The following is a 23,607-nucleotide window of genomic DNA, read 5'->3' as shown; positions in this document are numbered from 1 at the left end:
GCTTACTGATTAAATGAAGTACCCCAGGTGTTCACAGTCACATACTACAGTTTTAGCTGGAAACTAGCCGGATCATCTTAAAGCGTTTGGTAAATCGGAAACGACACGTGTAAAGCATCTTTCCTCAGCGATCGAACGGCTACTTGGACGATGGTCTTAGTGATTCTCATTGATTCTGCAGACCTGAAGTCTCTGTCCTTTCCCCTTGGGCCTGATAGCCGCGATCACATCCAGCCTGGAAGGAGGAGGAGGAGGAGGAGGACATTGAAACGGTCACTCAGTAAGAGAGGGCGGATTTTATGAATGAAAGTCTGTCTTGGGAGGCTGTTAACCCTGTAAGGCCTTAGCCTAGAAGAGGCTGCCTGGAGATACCATTATTTCTGACTGAAGTGATACAATCCCCTATCTACTGTCTGCTGTCTGCTCTCTGCTTCAGCAAACCAGACACAAAACCAGGAATTACATTTTTATATATTTAAAAAAATTGTGATTTGCAGATGCGTCACCATTTTCCTCAGTTCTGTCAGTAGCTGTTTTCAGTTTATGCTCCTACCGCTGCTATGTATTGCTGTCTGGCTGTACAGGGATGCATCCCACTCAGGCATTTCTCCAGCTTGGTCACAGCTGCCCTAGAAAGGCGTTTCCAATTTTTCAACATTCTTCATAATAACAGTCTCTATTTCTGAAAGTCGTTTTTTTAAAGCTCTCAAAAGTTGAGCTAGAGTCTGCTGCCATTCTGGAGGGCATTTTAAAGCTGATCCCTAATTTGATTAGATCTACAGGACGATGTATTTAATCCACTGACTAACAGACAAGCACTGACAAAAGCGAACATATTGATGTATTGATGGAAAGCACAACTTTTCCGGGGCGGAATGCAGACGTTTGTTGATACCTCAGCTGTGAAGTTACTGAAAATCACGTCGGGAAAGTGTCTGCAGCGGAATGCAGGGACGTGGGACGCAGGGGGCGAAATGAGGGGGCTACGGCCCTCCCAGCTTTCCCAGATTGAACTGCAACTGCTAGAAATACTTACGCAATAATCATCTGAGCAGAGTGAAGACAGACAGGCTAGCTCTGACCCAAGTCCAGACTGACCCAATATAGTTTTCTTAACATTTTTCGGGGGCTCTGAGTGGCCCAGTGGTCTATTGCGCTACCACTATGACCCAGGGGTCATGGGTTTGAATGCTGAGCTATGCAATTGCCTGTGCTCCCTCCGGGGGGGTAGATGGCGCTCCCTCCCTTTTTCACTCTTAAGCAACATTGGCCGGCACAGGCGTCTGTTATCTGGTGTGGTGGAGCTTGGGGCCCGGTGCCCTCCTAGTGTCGGGAACATTGCTAGTAGTAGCTTCAAGGGGGTGCGCTAATTGGCAAAAATTATAATAAATTGAATAAATAATAATAATAATAAAGGAATGCTGTGTGTGATGATCGGACCATGGCTAGGTCCAGTCGTTTTCGGTCAAGAGAGTCATGTGACTTGAGCATGTAGCTGCCTGGCAATGTCTCATTAGCGGCAGTTGGAAAAGAAGCAGTGGCTTCACATAGACGTGTGTCAAATCCTTACCCTCCTAGTGGGGGAAGCATTGCTAGAGCTAGGGGAAGCTACGAATGGGTGGATTCTAAATTATTGGGAAGAAAATGGAAAATTTTGACAAATTGATAAAAAACACATTTTTATGTTTTTAATTTTTTTTCACTCAGCTCATTTGCATAATATAAGTCCAGAATGATCAGCAGTTTGATGTGTCAGTTTTTAAGTTTGTGGTGTTAGGAGTCTTGCCCAGGGACTCTAAGAGATGTAGCACAGCACAGTCACCCAGACTGGGAATTGAACCCCAGTCAGTGGGGCAGTCAGTGGGGCAGTGGTGGCTCAGCGGTTAGAGCGCCGGGATATCGATAACAGGGTTGTGGGTTCGATTCCCGGGCTCGGCAAGCTGCTACTGTTGGGCCCTTGAGCAAGGCCCTTTACCCTCTCTGCTCCCCGGGCGCTGGAGTTGGCTGCCCACCGCTCTGGGTGTGTGTGTGTACTCACTGCCCCTAACACATGTGTGTGTGTGAGTGTGTGTTCACTACCAGATGGGTTAAATGCGGAGGACACATTTCGCTGTACAGTCCACACTGTACAGTGACGAATACGTGCACCTTTATCCTTTTATCCTTTGTCTCCCACATGGTGTGGTAGCTCACTGGCAGGTAGTGGTGTTATCTGTTGCACCACACCAACCAACCACCACCACTATTCTTACCTTGATGCATCACGGTAAAAATATGTAAATGGTAAAGTCTTGCAATTTAGCATTGGGTCAAGACATTTGAATCAGGGGTCCCACAACTCAACAACTAACAATTCAACATTCAATTAATACATTTTTAGGGCCCCTGTCAATCACAGGCCCTTAGAATTGTCTGTCGCCCAACATACTGTGTCAGGGTCAATTAAGGGTCCTGCAGTTTTATCATTTTTCCAGTGTTTTGTTTTTATATATAACATGTTTTTAATCAAAATGAGCTGAGTGTTATTCTATAGCTCGACAGTGTTCATACAGAATAATATCAAACATGAATAAGGTCATGGGGGTCAGGTAGGATGTCAGTCGGGGCCTCCAAATGTTCTGTACCCTGCCGTTCCCTGCAGCGGTGCCATGCACTCATCCTATTGTGGGCGAAACAAGGGAATTTGGGATTCTGTGTATTAAAGAAGGTGGAGTCGGAGGAGCGGGGAGGGTGGCTGAGTGATTCAACGGATGCAATCCAATCAGTCTTCTGAGGTTAGAGACGTTTTCTCATTGCCCCGCTATGCGCATACCAATTTGGTTCACCCTACAGGAAGGACGATGGCACCTCACTCGCCCACTCTCTCTCTCTCTCTCTCTCTCTCTCTCTCTCTCTCCGTACCTCCTTCTTCCTCTCTGCCTTTCTCGCTTTCTCTCTCTTCTACTTTTTTGCCTCTTATTCTTCACCCCTTCACCCTCTCTCTTATTCCACCAGCTCTCCTACTTTCATCCCCCTCCTCACCCTCTCCTGATTGATGGGTCTCCTCGCCGACAGCGAATCAATCTTGCCTCCTCGTTAGCCCTCTCCGTCCATCATTACTCAGTCCAGAACAAACACACGGACGGATAAACGTCCAAAACACTCAGTCCACTGTAAAAAAACGGCATCTTGGCAGGTGGAAGCGGCTTAAATGCGGACAATATATCTGATACTTAGCATTAAGAGATTGCTGAACAGAATATTAATCTGATTTCTACACATTTTCTGATCTTATCAAGTGAAATGAACCTACTGCACCAGCATTTTCCTGAATTTTTACGCATTTAGGAAAAAAATCAATCAATACCGCTGATGTAGTCGATCAATCAGGACATGTTTGGTGTCCAAATTCACCTTTCGTAGTTTCAAACTGGAGCTACATGGCTAATGTGGCTAACAAACACTAGAAGTCAATATTAGAAGTCAATACTTTATGTCCAAATGTTTGTGGACACCTCTAATGAATGCATTCAGCTACTTTGTTGCACCCATTGCTGACTTTGATGTGTAAATGCACACACACACACACTTCTGTATCTATAGTCTCTGTAGAGAAGAAGTACCTCCAATAGAATAGGACTCCCTGGAGCAGATAAACATCATGAACCTATCGGCTCCATGCTGCCTAATGCCAGAAAAGGGCTAGTAGAGGGGTATAAAGCCCCCCAGCATTGAGCTGTGGAGCAGTAGAAGAGCTGTGTTCTCTGGAATGATGGTGGTGGAGCTCCATCCAGTACTTTTGGGATAAGCTGGGAATCATCAAACACCTTACTAATGCTCTTGTCAAATCCTCACAGTAATGATCCTTCATGAAGAGACTGTTAAGACTGTAAACCTTAATATGGTGTTCATGTTAAAAAAACAGAAATGAAGCAAAACTGTCCGCCATGTTGTCAAATCTGCAACCAAAGTCTGCGCAGTAGAGACCAGAGGCAGAGACAGACTCACCTACTCATTTGGTAGACCCGCCCCTTTCTCCTACATTGAGTCTTAGTGTCTCAGACCGCCTTCACTGAGCTTCCAGTGCAGAAGCAGAGCGGATTTCCCCCTGGATTCCCAGTTTGTCGGTAGGTGGACGCTCCAACAGTAAAAGTGCAGCTCATGTAAGTTCCTCTACAGCTCATCCCCTCCATCCAGAAAGGATGCCATGCAGGTCCAGCTTTCTGTCAATCACTTAATTCCTTAGTGTAGCTCTGCCTTCTTACGATAGAGTAGAGTAAGGGTTAAACTGATTTCTGGGGGTAAATTAAAATGGGACAATATTAGTACTTACTAAAAAACAACTTTTGTTGAAAACAGCAATCAAAAATTGTCCAATTTATTATTTCGATTTTGACAGCTGCCTCAGCAGCTCTTAATTTCATTTCAGGTTCATTTAATAAACAATTGTCAAATGTCAACATTGTCAAAAGTGGGCTGGAACTGTTTGTCTTGTGTTCATTTCAACTGGACCTCATAACATCCGTACATATGTCTAATGTGTACAACAAGAAATTCTGAACATTTGTACAAGAAGCTTCCTGAATACTTTTTTTTTTCCATTGGCAAGGAGCTTCTGTCCATTGGTGATGCTGTTTTGCCAAATACACATCTCAGCCTGGGATGTCCTCGAAGAAGAACTGAGAAAACAGCAGTGTTACAGCGTTCTACGTTTCTTCATTAGGGAGCTTCTAAATAAGGAATTAATGAGGTGTAATAGGTTCATGTAAGTGTAGGTTTAGGTGTAGTAGATTATGTTTAGGTGTAGTAGGTTAAGTTTAGGTGTAGTAGGTTAAGTTTGACTGTAGTAGGTTCGGTGTAGGTGTAGTAGGTTAAGTTTAGGTGTAGGTTGAGGTGTAGTAGGTTAAGTTTAGGTATAGGTTGAGGTGTAGTAGGTTATGTTTAAGTGTAGGTGTAGTAGGTTAAGTGTAGGTGTAAGTGTAGTAGGATAGGTGTAGTAGGTTAGGTATAGTAGGGTAGGTGTGGGTGTAGTAGGTTAGGTGTAGGTGCAGTAGGTTAGGTGTAGTAGGTTAGGTGTAGGTGTAGTAGGTTAGGTGTAGGTGCAGTAGGTTAGGTGTAGTAGGTGTAGGTGCAGGTTTGGTTTCTGAGTGTTTGGGTTGTGTCAGTAATTAGTGCAGACGCTGGTCTTTACTGAGTCACTCTGTACGCTGGAGTGTTCATTGAAGGTCCAGCAGTGTGAGCTGAACGCTGGAGTGTTCAGTGAAGGTCCAGCAGTGTGAGCTGAACGTTGGAGTGTTCAGTGAAGGTCCAGCAGTGTGAGCTGAACGCTGGAGTGTTCAGTGAAGGTCCAGCAGTGTGAGCTGAGCGCTGGAGTGTTCAGTGAAGGTCCAGCAGTGTGAGCTGAACGCTGTAGTGTTCAGTGAAGGTCCAGCAGTGTGAGCTGAACGCTGGAGTGTTCAGTGAAGGTCCAGCAGTGTGAGCTGAACGCTGGAGTGTTCAGTGAAGGTCCAGCAGTGTGAGCTGAACGCTGGAGTGTTCAGTGAAGGTCCAGCAGTGTGAGCTGAACGCTGGAGTGTTCAGTGAAGGTCCAGCAGTGTGAGGGATGCCGGGTCTCTGCCGCTGCTCTATCGCCTGTGTGTTTTCCTGTCTCCTACAATAGTAACAACACTGAGACTGACGCGCAGAGCAGCACAGCAGCAGAGCAGCGATCTGACCTGCTGCATATCCGACTCAGTCCTGACCTTATCTGTGTGTGTGTGTGTGTGAGTGTGTGTGTGTATATGTGTGTGTGTGTGTGTGTATGTGTGTGTTTATGTGTCCAAGGGTGAAGGGGAGGAGAGGGGGGGCTCTCTTTTAGTGACATCACTATCAGGGAGGATCCGAATGGACAGGAAAGTCAATTAGAGTTTAACTGAGTTTACCAGCTGGACAGAGAGCGAGAGCGAGAGCGAGAGAGAGAGAGAGAGAGAGAGGAAAAAGGGGAGGAGAGTGAGAAGGAGAAGGAGAGACAGCGCGAGAGAGGAAAAGGAGACAGGCAGTTCCGAAGCCAGGGATAAGAAAGACTGGACAGGGGGAATTTTCACCGGTCAGAGACGAAACTTCCAAACTTCCACCGCTCCACCAACCACTCGCCCACCACACCTCCCTCTCTCCTCCAGGGCTCATCCACGTTGCCTCCTCGGTTCAGTGGTGCCTGAGGGACAGTGCCGGCAGCGGTGGCGGCAGCAGTGGCTGTGACGGGGTGGAGGAGGTGAGAGAGTGGAGCAGAGGTCCAGGGGCCAGCGGGAAGCCGGTGGATATTTTTTAAGCGAGCGCTTATCTGAAGCTGACAGCAGGATGAGTGCGTGAGCGCAGAGGGTCGCTCGTCCCTCCCTCGCTCCATCTTTCACTCCCTCGCTCGGCCCCGCAGCATGGAGTCAAGCCCGCCACTGCCCGACAACTACCAGCACGGAGAGAGATAGAGGGAGGCTGAGAGAGAGAGAGAGAGAGAGAGAGAGAGAGAGAGAGAGAGTGAAAGGGAGGAAACCGGCTTCTCAGGAGAGCGCAAGTGACGAGGGTCCGTAACGCTGGAGCTCAAGGACAAACCATGGACTCTGCACACCTCCCACTACACCTGGACGTAAGTACCACACACACGCACACCATCACCAACAACACACACTCTTGCAGTCTTGCAAAAACTTGTATCTGCAAAACAGCAACTTTTCAGGAGAGGGAAAAAAACCTTCTTAAGTTTTAATGGAAGTCAAAGCATTTCTGTTGGTCCATTCATTATAAAATTCTGATACTATGTCAAGAACAACTGATAGACTTAAACTAAGTCTGAAAGTTTGGAAATCACACACACACACACACACACATTCATTTAATTAAATAATAAATAAAATTATGTATTAATTCAATTTCAGTATTAATTCAGAAGACAGGTGCAGGATTACTGGCCATAATTGATAGAAAAAAAGTTATGGGTGTCGACCACTGTAATAAATAAACAATAAAAAATTATATTAAAAAAAGATTCATTTTTAAATAGAATTTATTTACAGAATTATGCAGAAATTTGGGAACTTTGGTGGAATTCCCCTGTAAGTATACAACTTTCCAAACGTTCCCTGGACTTAACCTGTATGTACAGATCCACTCAGCCGTTTATTCAGTCCATTAACAGGGAATGATGATATTTCACACTTCACGTTCAAAAGTTTGGAGTCACTGGTCATTTTAACCCCTTAAACAGGCTGTGGCTCACCGGCGGCCCGAAAGTGTTATTACAAACTTCTGTTACCAGCTTCTATAACAGCTCCACCAGTTCATACAGAAGCCCCTGTAGTTAAGGGGTTAATCGTTTTTTGTTATTACACTGTTATAACACTGTCTAATGTTGGACTGTGTACATTTTAACATTATAAACAACAAACTTAAAGCTCATTTTAAATGTTTGACTCAATATTTCTAGCATTTTAGGAAAAGTAATGAATTCAAAAATTTATTATAATGTTAAGTTTGATGTTCTGCAACTTTTGCAGCACATGTTCAGTTTGTCTTAATGGCAGATGCTCGAGTAAAGGTGCTACAGAGGGTTCTTTGAGTGATGTAAGAAAATTAGATCCTTTTCTGCGGTTTAACTATTTCACAAGTACGTCTTATCCATCTGTGATCTGTAATCCCCTCCCAAAACTACAGGGACTTCTGTACAGAGTGGTTCGGCTGTTCTCTGGTAATATAGTGTGTAATAACACTTTCGGCCCACCGGCGGGACATAGGCTGTTTAAGGGGTTGAGGTGGAACAGAAAATTCCTGCATTTGCGGGATGCGCTGTTTGTTGTGGAAAGACTTAGTAGTAGACAAATTTGACGAATCTGTAGAATTAAGCCTGGATGTGGCGTCACTGAGCGTTCAGATCCCAGAGGTGAGACTGTACTTATACTACTACTCCTCAGTAACTACAGGGACTTCTGTACAGACTGGTGAGGCTGTTCTCTGGTAATATAGTGTGTAATAACACTTTCGGCCCACCGGCGGGACATAGGCTGTTTAAGGGGTTAAAAAAACATCATTGTAAAGTTTCTCCATGCTCTTCCCACCAACATCTCTTCAAAAAAAAGACCCTATATGGAGCCAAAAGTGGTTCCTCGTCTACAGCAGCGTTTTTTAGCGCTTGTATTTAGTTAAGTATTAAGTATGAGCCTATACTGTACTGCACGTAGAACCACACACACGCCTCCTCAGTTCAGCGCTGTACTGTAAGCTAAGCCCGTGTGTGTCGTGTGTTTAAACACAGTGTCGAGTTACAGCTCATTGTCTGTGTCCAAAAAGCTCACTCACACCGCCCGAACCTGGACTCCGTCTGAGTGCACGTTCAGGTTGGACCACAGAGGCATGGAGTTGCAGGACACTGACCTTTTCCGCAAGCGTCGTCTGCGAGCCTTTTCCCTTTTCCCAGCACATACCTCTTAATTGTCATGATTTCCTCACTGTCCACCCGGATAGAGGGACGGGCAGCACAGGGCAGAGAGAAATGGATGGGAGGGACACTTGTTTGCTTTCCAGAGATGACAGCACAGAGGAAAAAAGGAAGGTTTGGCTCGGGGACAGATCGTATGTGTAGAAATGCTCGATGACTGTGTGATCTCACTGGCAGTAGTGCAGTAGTGGATCATAGTCTGTGGCTGGAACACACTCTAATATAGCGTATACACCAAATGTCCATAACATTAGGACCACCTACCTAATACTGAGTAGGTCTCTTTCCTGCCTGTACTCCACAAGACCTCTGCAGGCATCCTGTGGTATCTGGCACCTTACATGTCCTGTAAGTTGTGAGGTGGGCAGGGCCTCCATGAGCATCCCTGAGAGCCTTAGGTGTCCATGACACTGTTGCCGGTTCACCGGTTGTCCTTTCTTGGACCACTTTTGGTAGGTACTGACTCCTGGGATCATACTGGGAACACCCCACAAGCCCTGCCTGATGTGTTGGAAATGTTCTGACCCTAGAACGTCTAGAACATCCCAGTTTGGTTCACCTTTGTCGGTGGTACTAATGTTATGGCTGATCAGTGGATACAAATATTATGCAGCTATAATCTGCTATGTTGTTGCTGTCATGCAAAAAGCTTGCATCTCCAAATGTGGCCATTTTACAGGACTTCCTGAACTTTTAATGGATGTCAATGTAAAATTATTTTATTTCAGGCCATTTTGAAACATTTTTATATTCTATCCATTCATGGTGAGACTTTGATAAAGTGTACAAGTCAACTGCCATATACAAATTATGTCTAAAAGTGAAAAATGGCAAAAAGAATGATGATGGGATAAGGATGGAGGACACTGTCCTGTATATACTGTAATGTCATGTACCTATAATATAGGTACTTTTCAACTAGGCATGTGTATTGAAACAGATTAATTTATTAAATTGTTATTAACTAAGTAAGTTATTAAGTTATTAAAGTGTTTATTGCAATAATAAGGAGCTGTAGCTGATGTATGTAAGGGAGTGCTGGTGTGATACCATCTCAGTAAACTGAGAGTCCATCCCTGGCCAGGGATTAAGCATGCTCCTTGCCGTCCAGGAGTAGGCTTAACCCACCTTTTCTACTGGCACTACAGCTTAGTCCAAGGCTAGGCCTAAACCCAGTCCAGGAAGCTGCCCACAGAGCAGAATCTATGAGGCAATGTCTTGTCTTGTCTACTCCACTCGTCCTTTAGGACTCCTTTAGTCTGCTCTGAGCTAAACCTTGGCAAGCATCACAGTGTGTGTGTGTGTGTGTTTGTCGTCCGTCATCTATCTGCGCACTCCTGTGTGGAATAATGAGTTTCAAAGGCAGGTCTATGTAAGTACGCTGTGTGTCTGTGGAATTACCTGTCTATATATGTCTGTGTGTGTGTTTATGTGAGTGGTGGCGGTTTTCTTAATGCTGTAGTCTGTGCAGGAGGCAGGCAGACCCATATCATTAGCCCTTAATCGGCCCAGCTGGAATAAATTATAGCGGAGTGCTAATACACTCCAATAAAACCACCCTGCAGGCTACCTGGAGTATTATTCTAATGATTTCATCTCCTTAATGCAGGAGAGCGGAGCCACAGGTTTCCCTCTGTCTGCATCTCAATCTGCAAGTTTTCATACACAGCCCTGGACAGGAGGGAAAGAATGTATGTATGTGTGTGTGTGTGTGTGTGTGTGTGTCTGTGTGTGTGTGTTTTCATACATTATCAGCACAAACTTTTTCAAATACATACTATGCAACTATCAGCCAAAACATTAGTACCAGTTTGACCATCTGTGGGTGGATATATTAGGCAGCTCTTGAAGGTGATGAAGGTGTGGAAGCAGGTAAAAATGGACAAGCGTAGGAATCTGAGACACTGTGACAAGAACCAAACTGTGATATCCTAGACGACTGGGGCAGAACATCTCCAGAACATCAGGCAGGTCCTGCAGGGTGTTCCTGGTATGCAGTGGTCAGTATCTACCAAAAGTGCTCAGAAAAAAAGGACAGCTGGGGAACTGGCGACAGGGTCGATGGCACTCGATGGAGGCCCTGCCTACTTCACAACTTACAGGACTTAAAGGATCTGCTGCTAATGCCTGAAGGTGTCCAGATACTACAGGACACCTTCAGAGGTCCATGCTTCAAATGCTCAGATCTGTTACTAGTGGTACTAATGTTATGGCTGATCTGTGTATATTATTTTATATAGGTGTTTGCATATGTATAATAGATTTAGATTGGAATAGATGTCAGTATTACATATAAGTACTTAGTACCATGTATATAATACATGGGGCATGTTTTTACATATAGGTATATAATTGATTATAATACATAGACCATGTTATAACAAATGTACTTACATGTTTATAACACCTGAGGCATATTATAACATGTAGGCACTTACATGTTTATAACACCTGTGGCATGTTATTACATATAGGTATTTAATTGTTTATAATACATAGACCATGTTATAACAAATGTACTTACATGTTTATAACACCTGAGGCATGGTATTACATATAGGGCCTTACATGTATATAATATCTGTGGCATGTTATTACATATAGGTCCTTACATGTATATAATATCTGTGGCATGTTACTACATATAGGTCCTTACATGTATATAATACATGGGGCATGTTATTACATATAGGTATTTAATTGATTATAATACATATACCATGTTATAACAAATGTACTTACATGTTTATAACACCTGAGGCATGTTATTACATATAGGGCCTTACATGTATATAATATCTGTGGCATGTTATTACATATAGAAATGTAATTGTTTATGATACACAAGTCATGTTATTACATATAAGCTCTTACCTGTTTATCAGACATAAAGCATGTTATTACATATAGGCACGTGTTAATGGAATGTATCATGAATACATATGGATACTAGCATATAAAATATACACAAGTCATATTACATGTAGACACTCAGATGTATGTAACAGACATGTGACATACTGTAATTACAGCTTAGGACATATTATTATATATGAGATATATATTTCCGTGTGCGTGTACATATACATTTGCCTGCATCACACTGCCGTGCATTTCCCTCTGCCACGGCTTTAGCTTTAGCATGTGTTGTTTTAAGAGAAAGTGAGAATGGGAAGAGGAGAGTGAGCGAGGGAGAAGTAGTCCAGGGCAAGAAAGAAGGGAAAAACAACAGGAAGAGAGAGTGGAGGGACGGAGGGACAGAGCGTAACATGAAGACAGTGGCTCAGGATAAATGATCTCAGTCCCCTACCGGCCCCAGCCTTGCAAAACATACACAGGCCTGGGCTCTGCAACCTGGCAAGGTGCTGAAATAATCCACACAGTCATGAGATGCATGAGTTTGTGGGGACTTACTGTCCCCAGGACGTGGGACGTCTGACTGATCACCATAAGTAAAAGCTTGGTAATGTGTGGGTGCAACATGAGGACAAACAGGAGTGACCTATAATGTCAAGACCAGCAATTTACCCCTGTTTTAACAAAAGCTGGTCTCATTTATTTAACTGAGTGGACAAAAACAGTCCTTTGTGTGTGTGTGTGTGTGTGTGTGTGTGTGTGTGTAACTAGCAACAGTGCCCTTTTGAACAATGATATATCCATTTCAGTCCGAGGAAAAATGGTAACAGGAAGGCGAGAGATAAGGCGAAAAAAGAGCAAGAAAGGGGAACAGAGTGAGAGAGGGAAAACAGCAAATCCTTCACTCTCAGCGCTGCCGAATCTAAGGGCGTCAGGTCACATGACCGCAGCGATGGCACGAGCCTAGCTCCCCCGCGTCTGCCGGGGTCATTCCGCCTTCTGTTCCAGGGTCAGCCCGAAATCTAATAAACGCTTTCTCCCCCCCTGCCCCTCCTTCCTACCCCTGATTACTCCTCTCCCCTCGGAGGAAACAGCTACATGGGGAGAACCCAATCACACTGTGACACTGAGACACTCGCCAAACATAAACACACACAGCGGAGCTAAAGGGGCGAAGGCTGCCGCAGCTGCCAAGTTGAGCTTGGCGCCTTGGGTTTCAGTTAGGTGCAGATAATCTGCTGGTGCGGTCAGACCTGCGGAAGCTCACCTCAGCAAAGTTCTTCTGAGTAGGGGTCACTTAATCTATTTTACTGCAGGATGCTGTAGGCGTGGTGGACTGTCTGGTCCTGATTGTCCACGAGGCCACTGTCACAAGTTTGGTGAAGGAGGGGAAGCAAGGGAGACACAAAGAAAAGATGTGGGGGGGCTGAGATTCAGGCATCTGTCTGCCTCGTATTATAACTAAAGCTCATGGCACACTGACCCAACAGTCGCAAACACCAGCAGTCTACTGTTAGCATGCTAATGTAGCAGTGTGTTCCTGCCCATGTAAGGGCCAATGCCAATGTTAGAGGCATTAGCGCTCACTAAGGCCTCCAACAGTAAGTTTGGGATTTATTGTATATGAACAGATACATCTGGACCTTACCTGCGAGCGTCTAGCACCTAGAAAAAAATAGCCACCCGGTTTATTGTTGGGACATTTGAGCATATTGTTGGGACTGCAGTGATGGCAGAATGTGGAATAATCTTCATCCATTAACCATCACAATGTAAATGCTGAAGAGCTTAGGATAAGAACTACCAAGCCAAAGCAGTGTGACCCAGTCGGTGTTGGAGAACGCTGGGTCAGCACGTGCTGGCCTGGCTTTCCAAAACCACAGCATTAAGAATCGCATTAGGAGAACTTCAAGAAAACAGCAGTTCCATCCAACGTTCCTACCCTCATATGACATCACCAACGTCCTCCTCATTCCAGTCCAGTTCCAGGGTGTAGGAATGACCCCAGCAAGTACGTTACAACCTAGTAGAACCTTCTGTGACCATTCAGCCTGATCTCTAGACTCACAGCTGAGAATCGACTCGTTAAACTCGTTAACATTACTGAAACCAAGCCAAAACATGTATACAAACATGTGAAATGTAATGGTATTACTTTAATCTACGCCTAAACCTAATCTTAATTTACACCTTAATCTACGCCTAAACTTAATCTTAATTTACACCTTAATCTACACCTAAACCTAATCTTAATTTACACCTTAATCTACACCTAAACCTAATCTTAATTTACACCATAATCTACGCCTAAACCTAATCTTAATTTACACCTTAATCTATGCCTAAACTTAATCTTAATTTACACATTAATCTACGCCTAAACCTAATCTTAATTTACACATTAATCTACGCCTAAACCTAACCGTAATCTACACATACACCTAGTCTTAACCCACCTTTTAGTCTACACCTAAACCCAATCTCATCCTAACCTTAATGTACACCTAAACCTAATATTAACCTACCTATCTTAATCTACACCCAAACCTAACCTTAATCTACACCTAAACCTAATCTTAACCTAACCTTAATGTGCACCTAAACCTAATAATAACCTACCCATCTTAATCTACACCCAAACCTAACCTTAATCTACACCTAAACTTTACCTCAACCTACACCTTAATCTAAACCTACACTTAATCTTCTCCTAACCTTAACCTACCCCTTAGTCTACACCTAAACCCAATCTCATTCTAACCTTAATGTACACCTAAACCTAATATTAACCTACCCATCTTAATCTACACCCAAACCTAACCTTAATCTACACCTAAACCTTACCTCAACCTACACTTTAATCTAGATCCACACCTAATCTTCTCCTAATCTTAATTTACACCTTAATCTATGCCTAAACGTAATCTTAATTTACACATTAATCTACACCTAAACCTAATCTTAATTTACACCATAATCTACGCCTAAACCTAATCTTAATTTACACCTTAATCTATGCCTAAACCTAATCTTAATTTACACCTTAATCTACGCCTAAACCTAATCTTAATTTACACATTAATCTACGGCTAAACCTAATCTTAATTTACACATTAATCTACGCCTAAACCTAACCGTAATCTACACATATACCTAGTCTTAACCCACCCACCCTCCCTCATCCTAACCTTAATGTACACCTAAACCTAATATTAACCTACCTATCTTAATCTACACCCAAACCTAACCTTAATCTACACCTAAACCTAATCTTAACCTAACCTTAATCTAAACCTACACTTAATCTTCTCCTAACCTTAACCTACCCCTTAGTCTACACCTAAACCCAATCTCATTCTAACCTTAATGTACACCTAAACCTAATATTAACCTACCCATCTTAATCTACACCCAAACCTAACCTTAATCTACACCTAAACCTTACCTCAACCTACACCTTAATCTAGATCTACACCTAATCTTCTCCTAATCTTAACCTACCCCTTAATCGACACCTATACCCAATCTTATTCTAACCTTAATATACATCTAAACCTAATCTTAACCTACATTTTAATCTACACCCAAACCTAACTTTAATCTACATATAAACCTAAGCTTAATCTAACCTTAATATACACCTAAACCTAATCTTAACCTATACCTTAATCCACACCTAAACCTAATCGCATTCTAACATAAATATAAAACTAAACCTAACCTACCCATCTTAATTTACACCCAAACCTAACCTTAATCTACACCTAAACCTAACCTTAATCTACACCGTAATCTAAATTTATACCTAACCTTAACCTACACCTAACCCTAATCGCATCCTAACATTAATCTACACCTATACCTAACCTTAATCTACACCTTAATCTACACCTAAACCGAATCTTAACCTATACCTTAATCTACACCTTAATCTACACCTTAACCTAATCTTATACTACCGTTAAAATACACCTTAATCTACACCTAAACCCTAATCCTAACTTACATCTAAACCCAACTTTAACCTACACCTTAATCTACTCCTTCACCTAACCTTAATCCTAATTCTAAACCAAAGATCAATTCTTAACCGTAGTAAAATGACAGTACATGACAGACAGGTTGTGTGTGTGTGAGAAACGTATTTTTGGACTGGGACAATCCCCCTACAGAACATTTCTGTGTCAGATCATGTCGTACTGTCCTCACATTACCTAAGACCACAAGCAACTGCTGTGGTATCCTCAAACCCCCAGTCCTACCCTACAGTGCTGGGGACAGATTTTGTAAGCTCTACAGTTTGCTTTTAGCTTTCATCAAGCCCTGATTAGATAAGATTAGCAGCAAGTATTCGGACCATTGTGGGCCCTATCTCCTCGCAGATTGACTCTGCCATGATAGCATGAGAGGTTTATGGATGTGAAAGTGGATTCCATATGTTATCGCCAAGACAAATACTGCTTCATATGAAGAAGAAAGGTGGAGGCCGGAAGATCAGGCCTCCACTTCAGACCATAAGTGTACTAAAGGGTTTAAATTCACACAACATTGAGTTAGATCACTGGAAACCCCTCTGTGCTTCCGCCAATTTCTGCTTAATCGAGCGAATGATGTCTCAAACACACCTTTATGATTCGTCCGTCACCACAACAGACTTGCTCCTTTGCATTACGATCGAAGATAAGATCTATATAGGAGTTTCAGTAATCTTAAACTTCATGTGAGATCAAGATAACGCTACATAAACCTTTCCACTGCACAACAGGAGAGGAGGGACTAAGTACCAGTCTACGTAGACTATGTAGGTCTTGGTACAGACCATCGAAGAACACCACAAACACCAAATGTGTCTTACAGTTTCCACCAGAATTTAGACCAGCACAGCACAACCCATTATGCTGATGCTCGACACTGTAGGTTATTCTCATTTGTCATCTAAATCAACAACAGAGACCTGGGCTTTAATGAATTGGTCTAACAGAACACATGAAGCCCTAAATCAAACAGTACAGCCATATCCTCTGCTCTGCTACTCCTTTTCCTTATGCTGCTGTTTCTGCACTTACTGTCACTTATAGCAAAGCCCAATAAATTAGCAACACAAACACAGCACAATGCCTTTTTCACAGCATGTAGTCGAGACAAATCTAGCAAATAAAGCTGTAAATCTGCAGCTATAGTGCAAAAGAGCCAGCAGGAATGAGAGGAACTGATTAAAAAGGCGAACCTTTAAGAGTCCTTTGGCTACTCAGACTATGAAAAATATTTCAAACGACTTTTATGTGTCTAGGACAGATTTTCAGTTTTCAGGACAGAGAATTATTTAAAATGCTCAACACATGACATGACATGACACATCCAAACACAAAAGACCACCATTGCTGTTAAATTACATGTGTTCTCCTTCATTCACTCTAGGTCCACAATGTTCCCTGCTAGCCTTCTGGTTCTAATGACCCTGCTGCTACCTCAAGCTTTGACGGGTCGCCAGGGGGGTTCCAGTCATTCTGATGGGAACCTGGTCACCCCTCTGGATCCCAGTTTGGCGCAGACCATCCAGAACCTTCTGCTGACCCGACTGGGCCTACAGTCCCATCCCAACCCCCGACCAGGGGCACTGGTGCCGCAGTATCTCCTGGACCTCTATCGCTTCCACACAGAACAATACCATCTAATAGAAGATCCAGACTTCAGCTACCCTAGCAAGCACGTACAAGGAGCCAACACAGTCCGTAGCTTCCACCATGCAGGTAAGAGCAATTAAGATTTGGCCAGAAACAGATCTGATTGTTTTGGCTGCCGTAGCAATTTATCTCACCACTAACAGAGCAGAGCCATGTGTAAGACCTCCTTTAGTCCTCATTTGCTGCCAACGTGTCCAATGAAAAACCTGGTCAAGTCAATGGGCCAACTGTTTGCTGTTTCAGTCTTGGCTTTGGTATAGAGATCTTGGAGCAGATTTGAAAAGTGCCCTTGGTAAATGATGTGTAATTATGATTAGGTACACCATTATGCCATTACCCGGGCAACCAGACAGGGGAAGTTTCTGAAGCCCGATGGAAAGGAACATGTAATCTAAGCAAGTATCAAGACCACAGACTTTGCAAGCTAAAAACCTTTTTCTTTCTCCCCCCCCCCTCCCAGTGTCTTCAGACCTTCCTAACCCTGGTGACAAAAAAGGCAGGATCCATATGGCCTTCAACCTATCCTCAATCCCATCTTCTGAGAATGTGGTCTCAGCAGAGCTACGTTTCCAGCGTGGAGAAATGGGTCATAGTTCCAAACCTCACACTGTCACCCTGTATCTCTTTGGTGGCACGACTGACTCAGACCCCACCATGCTCCATTCAAGGCAGCTGACTAGAGACCCTAAAAACAGGAAGTCCTGGGAGGTCTTCCCCCTGGAGGGTGAACTGTTCCAGAAGCTGTCGGATTGGTCAGGGAGCATGTCCTTCATCCTGGAGGTGACCCCAGACAACAGCAGCCATCCTGTGGAGGAAGAGGTAGACTCAGAGGGGCATCTAAGGGTGCGCAGGTCTGCAGGCCAGGACGAGCACAGCTGGACACGACAGAGACCCCTACTGGTCACTTACAGCCATGACGGGCGCAGTGAACCACTAGTACCCTTTGGAAAGAGGACCCCCAGGGGCAGGAGGGGAGGGAGCAGGGTTAGAAATGGCAGAGTTCAGGGGTCAGAGGCAGGCTGGCGTGCGGGGTGGACGGAGAGGCGGGTAAAGCGGAACGGCGGCGGGCGGTCCGCCAAGCTCAAGCGCCTCTCCCGTGCCCGTTGCCGTCGCCACCCGCTCTACGTGGACTTCAAAGACGTGGGGTGGAACAAGTGGATTGTGGCGCCAACCGGCTATGACGCCTTCTTCTGCCTGGGTGAGTGCCGCTTCCCGCTGGCCGACCACATGAACTCATCCAGCCACGCTATGGTGCAGACACTGCTGAACTCCGTCAATGGAGCCGTGCCACGGGCCTGCTGCGTGCCCACAGCCCTCAGCCCCATCGCGTTACTCTACCTTGACCAGGACGAACACGTGGTGTTAAAAAACTACCAGGACATGGTGGTGGAAGGCTGCGGATGCCGATAGCAAGGGGTAGCGAGAGGGAAAGGCAAGGAAAGGTGAAAGAATGACCAGAGGAAAGGGATGTCAAGACGATGTTCAAGCTCTTACCCCTCAGAACCTCTAAGGACTCCAGGAATCCTCTGGATGCTTTGATTTACCCTCTCATCAAGCCATATATGTCTGTATGTTGTGTACCTTGACATGGTTCTGCTGCCCACCCACTCGTCCTGCCCCTACGCCGCTGTGTTCTGGGCTGTGTGCAGCAGCTGTCGTGTCTGTGTCGTGTTGTGTTTTCTGCCGTCCCCGTCTCGCACTTTTTTCTCACACTGCCTTCACTTCCGAAAGGGAACAGCAGATGTGCCGAGCTCCCGTAGAAAAAGGACAAGCCATGCTATGTGCTTTGACTGCCGTGATGTGGAAAGAAGCCGGTGCATGCAGAAATGAGATCACTATATGTCTCAACACAAATAATACTCCAACGGATGTGCAATTACAGGAATGACTGTCCGCAAGCACTTCCCACCAGAAAATATTTAAATCCTAACACTAATTTGGAGTAACTATTATGCTATTGTTTGAATGTATAAGTGCTTTTATTTATGGTGGATCTTCTATGTTAATTTACGTTGCAGTCAAACGTTCACAGTTGCTAAACAATTAACATCTATGGTCTTAAAGTAAATCTAATTTAAGAGAACATATCTATATATATATAAATATATATGTATATCTATTTAAATAGCAAACAAGTATGATGTATTTAATCTTGACAAATATTGCAGATATGCATATCGCAAAAGGTCTCACAAATACAGTGAAGGTAGCTCAAAACTGGTTGCATTTATCTATGTATAAAATGGAATTGTGAGTCGTGGAATCATGGTAGCTTCCCAGTGTTCAACTATAAAACAGGAATATCATCATAATACCACATATCTGTTAAGCCTTAAGGTAGGAAGACATGTTTTCTATATAACACTGTGTAAATTACATTTCCCACTCATGTTACCATTACAAAAGCCTCGACCAATCTGTTTGTTTGTCTGAAAAGTGACGTATATCAAAGGAAAAAAAAAAAAACAAAGCAACATAGAAAATCAGAAAACCCATTGCTCATTTTGGCACCAGGCTTCCAGGTCTGTGAAACTGTTCAGTCATTATTTCCTGATTATACTGTACCAGTGTGATGCCTTCAACAGCTGCAGTCTATGGAAAATCTGATGTTGTCTGAAGATGAAGTAAAATGTCTTAAAATAAACAGAATATTGATCACGCACTCTAGGAATTGTCTTTGATATCACTCTCTTTGCAAGTCTCTGCATTTTAATTTTCCTTTCCAGTGGATATTTTTGGGAGGTAGACAACCCTCAACCTGACAGTGACACCGATGTGCCTTATACACTCCTACCAGTGCCACACACACTACCATGCTACTACTACTACCACCAAATAATCAAATAATGTCTGAAACACTCTGACCCTGTGGTCAGAAAATGACCGGTGATGATTAAAGTAGAGGATGGAGGAAAACAGACTGCCGACAGTAGACCTATCAGGCAGGTGGGAAGGTCTAATAAAGTGAACTGTAAGGGAGTATTCTTCAAGAGTTTCTTTGTGACGTCTGAATTTTCCTATCCAGCTAATTCTGTGCAGTTTGAACCACAACAAGCTTAATTAAGTCTCAACTTATCTAATCTGTCTAATATTACTGGAAGCTTTTTGGATAAAAAAATAACCTGAAAAAAAATAACCTAGTTGCTCAGCTTAGCTCTTGACCAGCATGAGGTTTGATTTTGTTTGACAGTTTAGCTGGAATACAAGCATAGCCAACCTGACCAAACTAGACCACCAGTATGACCAAGCATGATCATGCTGGTTGATCAGCATGACCAGTATGATTGGCCTGGTTGACTAGCCTGACCAGCAATACTAGGCTCGTCAACTGGCATCACCAAGCTGATATCCATCATGACCAGCAGGACCAAGATGGTCGACCAGAATAACCAGCATGATCAAGCAGGTAGACCAGCATGACTAGCATGTTTGCACTGGTCGACTATCCTGACCAGCAACACTAGGATTGCTGACCAGTATCACCAAGCTGATAACCATCATGACCAGCAGGACCAAGCTGGTGAAAGAGCATGTCCAAGCTGATCGACCATCATGACCAGAAAGCTTATCAAGTAACATCACCAAGCTGGCTGACCAGCATAACCCGCATGATGAAGCAGGTGGCTAGCATGACCAGCAGGACCAAGCTGGTCAAAGAACATGTCCAAGCTGATCGACCATCATGACCAGAAAGTCTAAGCTTATCAACTAGCATCACCATAGCTGGCTGACCAGCAAAACCGGCATGATCAAGCAGGTGGACCAGCATAACTAAGCTGGTGGACTAGCATGACTAACATGACCAAGCTTTTCGACCAGCATGACCAAGCTACAAGAGAAACAGCATACAAGAGCTGGTTAACCAGCTGGTTTAATAACATAGAATATGTTTTTGCCTGGATGACCAGTTTTCAACCACCTTGCCCATCAAAGACCATCTAAAACAAAAAAGCTGGTCTTCAGCTGGACTCCTCAGCCGGGCAGTTAGCCTGTTAGCTATCGTTAGGTCAGTCTCATGTTCTCTTCATGCGATAAAAGTGTAAAAGTGTGACGCTGATGTGAATAATACACAGCAGGACATAGTTACACTCATTAAGCAATGCTACACCTGAGCATATTCTCATATACTCAGGTGAGCGGTTAGCTCTGTTAAGCCCCTCCCTAATTAGCATGACCACTTGGGATATGTGATTAAACATGACTGCAGTCTGATTAGGTACAAATCAGATTTGGTCATTTACAACTACAAATCTGACCACTTAGTCCCTAAAGACTCAGACTGTGAAAAAACTAACATCCACAAGCCGTATCAGTCTGTTCATGTCTGAGATCTGTCTTTACTCTCACTCCTACACTCTCTCTGTCTTTCGCGCTCGCTCTCGCGCTCTCTCTTTGTTCTTATCTATCAGCACCATCTGCTTCTCGTCCATCAGAGGGCATCATCGTGGCTTGGCTCTCCGCAGGCTCTGTACTCACCTGTGCTTCATTCCTCCAGGCATGCTAAGCCGGAATGGTAGGAAGACTGGAGTGCAAGAGTGCAGGCCACACTCAAAAGTGCACATGTATGGAAAAGTGTGTGGGGTTTACTACTTTACAACAGGCTTTTCTGTGTGTGTGTGTGTGTGTGAGAGAGAGAGAGAGAGAGAGAGAGAGAGAGGGATAAAGAGAGTGAGTTGCTTCTTTCTGGAGTCTATCCAGATGCAGCGAGCCTCAGCTTTCAAATCACTCTTCACTGGCTGTCATCAGCTCAACACCGCTGGTGTGTAAAGTGTGTATAGGTGTGCATAAGTGTGAGACAAAAAGAATCTTGGCCATGACAGTGGCTCCTGTCAAGGAGTGGATCTATTAGGCGGTCATTTCTTGAAGATGATGAAGGTGTAGAAGTGGGTAAAAATGGACAAGCGACAGGAACCAAACTGGGATGTTCTACACAATGACTGGGTCAAAACATCTCCAGAACATCAGGCAGGTCAAGAGTCAAGAGTCATGGGCTCCTTAGGCTTAGTGATGCTAATGGAGGCCCCCCCAACCTCACAACATCCAGGACTTAAAGGATCTGCTGCTAACGTTAGTCTTGGTGCCAGATACCACCTTTAGGATACCTTCAGAGGTCTTGTGGAGTCCATGCTTCAAATGATCAGATCTGTTGAGGCAGCACATGGGGGACCTACTTAGTATTAGGGAGGTAGTGCTAATTTTATGGCTGATTGGGAAATCATGAAAGTGAAAATGCTTGCCTGGTCAATCAGAAATAAACATAGAGTATCCAACAAGAACACCAGACCTCACTGTAGGTCTGTCCTATCCTGGAGGTGTTGTGGGCTTAGTTCAGTGAAACACTGTTGAAATGAGGTACCTAACTGATGACCCCTGTGAAGAGCTCGCGATGTAGTGGGTGATTAGAGTAGGGGTGAAGAGAATGGGCTGGGCCCTATGTGTAACCCCTACTACTAGTATTTAACTTAGAGAAGAAACACTACTACTTTACTGCTAAAGAACCCCTGAAGAATCGCCTTTACCAGTGCAAAAACCATACACTGATGTAACAAGCTGCTATTATTATTATTCTCCTAATAATAATAATTAATCCTTTCCTGGAATCATGATGGTTTCGATATGTGAGGATATACAACTCCGGAAAAAATTAAGAGACTAATCTATGTGATCGGTTTCTCTGGTTTTACTAGTTATAGGCAGTGATAAACATTTGCATTGTATTTCATAAACCATGGACAACATTTTCCCTATATTCCAAATTAAAATATTACTATTTAGATTATTTATTTATTTATTTGCAAAAAAATCAACTGCTCAAAATCAACTGCTCAAATAGTGCAGAGAAATGATGATAATAATTATAATAAAAGAAGTTATTATTCAGATCTAAACACAGTGCTAATATCTGAACTCTGAGAGCATTCAGAATCACTATGCTGAAATAACCTCGACGGCCAATCACAGCTCTTATGTCTCGGCCGGCTCTCCACTAGTCTTTCACATTGCTGTTGGGACTTTATGCCGTTCTTATTCTGCAGATTGAAGTGGTCTCTTAATTTTTTCCAGAGCTGCACTTCATGAGCAGATGCAGACCTAAATGAGCATGAGGAAGTGTGGGTAAGGGAATAGCGTGAATGTCTGTTAGCGAGACGTTTTACAGAGTGCAGAAACTTTTGACCTCTCGCCTCCCTCCCTATCTCTCTCTGATGTTTTGTAGGTCATCGCCAGGGAGTGCAGGGTGATATAGCTGGCTTATCTTGTCAGGTGTGCAGGTTGGGTTGGCCTGTGCGGCGGATAGCAGTGGCCTTGACCCAGTCAAACATATAGAACACCTTCTCACCACCATAAATCTACCAAAGGTGGCCTCAACTCAAACTGCAGGTGCAGAGAGAAGAGCCTGGATTCAGTTAAGCTTCACTCCGAGGAGTGCGCACTTTGTTCTTCTGCAGCTTTTCTCTCTGTTTATATATGAAACCTGTTGAAACGCTCAGAATCATCAGGCTAGTTACGCTCAATTGGCGCTTTTCCACATGCTGGTGCGGTATACGGCATGGTACGTCTGCACACATCTGATTTTCTTGCCTTTTCCACTGCCAAGTAGGGGTGTAGCGGTGCACAAAGGTCACA

General features: G+C 43.8%; 1 protein-coding gene across 2 annotated transcripts; it reads left to right on the top strand.

Moving 5' to 3' along the window:
• Window positions 1-5,974: 5,974 nt before the first annotated feature.
• Window positions 5,975-19,640, top strand: bmp16 (bone morphogenetic protein 16). 2 transcript variants are annotated; one of them, XM_072695016.1, is made up of 3 exons: window positions 5,975-6,598; window positions 16,718-17,049; window positions 17,444-19,640. In XM_072695016.1, the coding sequence occupies exons 2-3, from the start codon at window positions 16,725-16,727 to the stop codon at window positions 18,391-18,393; spliced, it is 1,275 nt and encodes a 424-aa protein (XP_072551117.1). In that variant the 5' UTR covers window positions 5,975-6,598; window positions 16,718-16,724; the 3' UTR covers window positions 18,394-19,640. The 2 variants fall into 2 exon arrangements, with proteins under 2 accessions (XP_072551117.1, XP_072551118.1); XM_072695017.1 differs by lacking the exon at window positions 5,975-6,598 and having other exon boundaries at window positions 16,250-17,049.
• Window positions 19,641-23,607: the final 3,967 nt, after the last annotated feature.

This window comes from Salminus brasiliensis, chromosome 13, assembly GCF_030463535.1.
Source record: "Salminus brasiliensis chromosome 13, fSalBra1.hap2, whole genome shotgun sequence".
Taxonomy (NCBI): Eukaryota; Metazoa; Chordata; class Actinopteri; order Characiformes; family Bryconidae; genus Salminus; species Salminus brasiliensis.
Note: the sequence above shows the minus strand (reverse complement) of the source record. Positions and strands in the feature narration are given on the sequence as shown.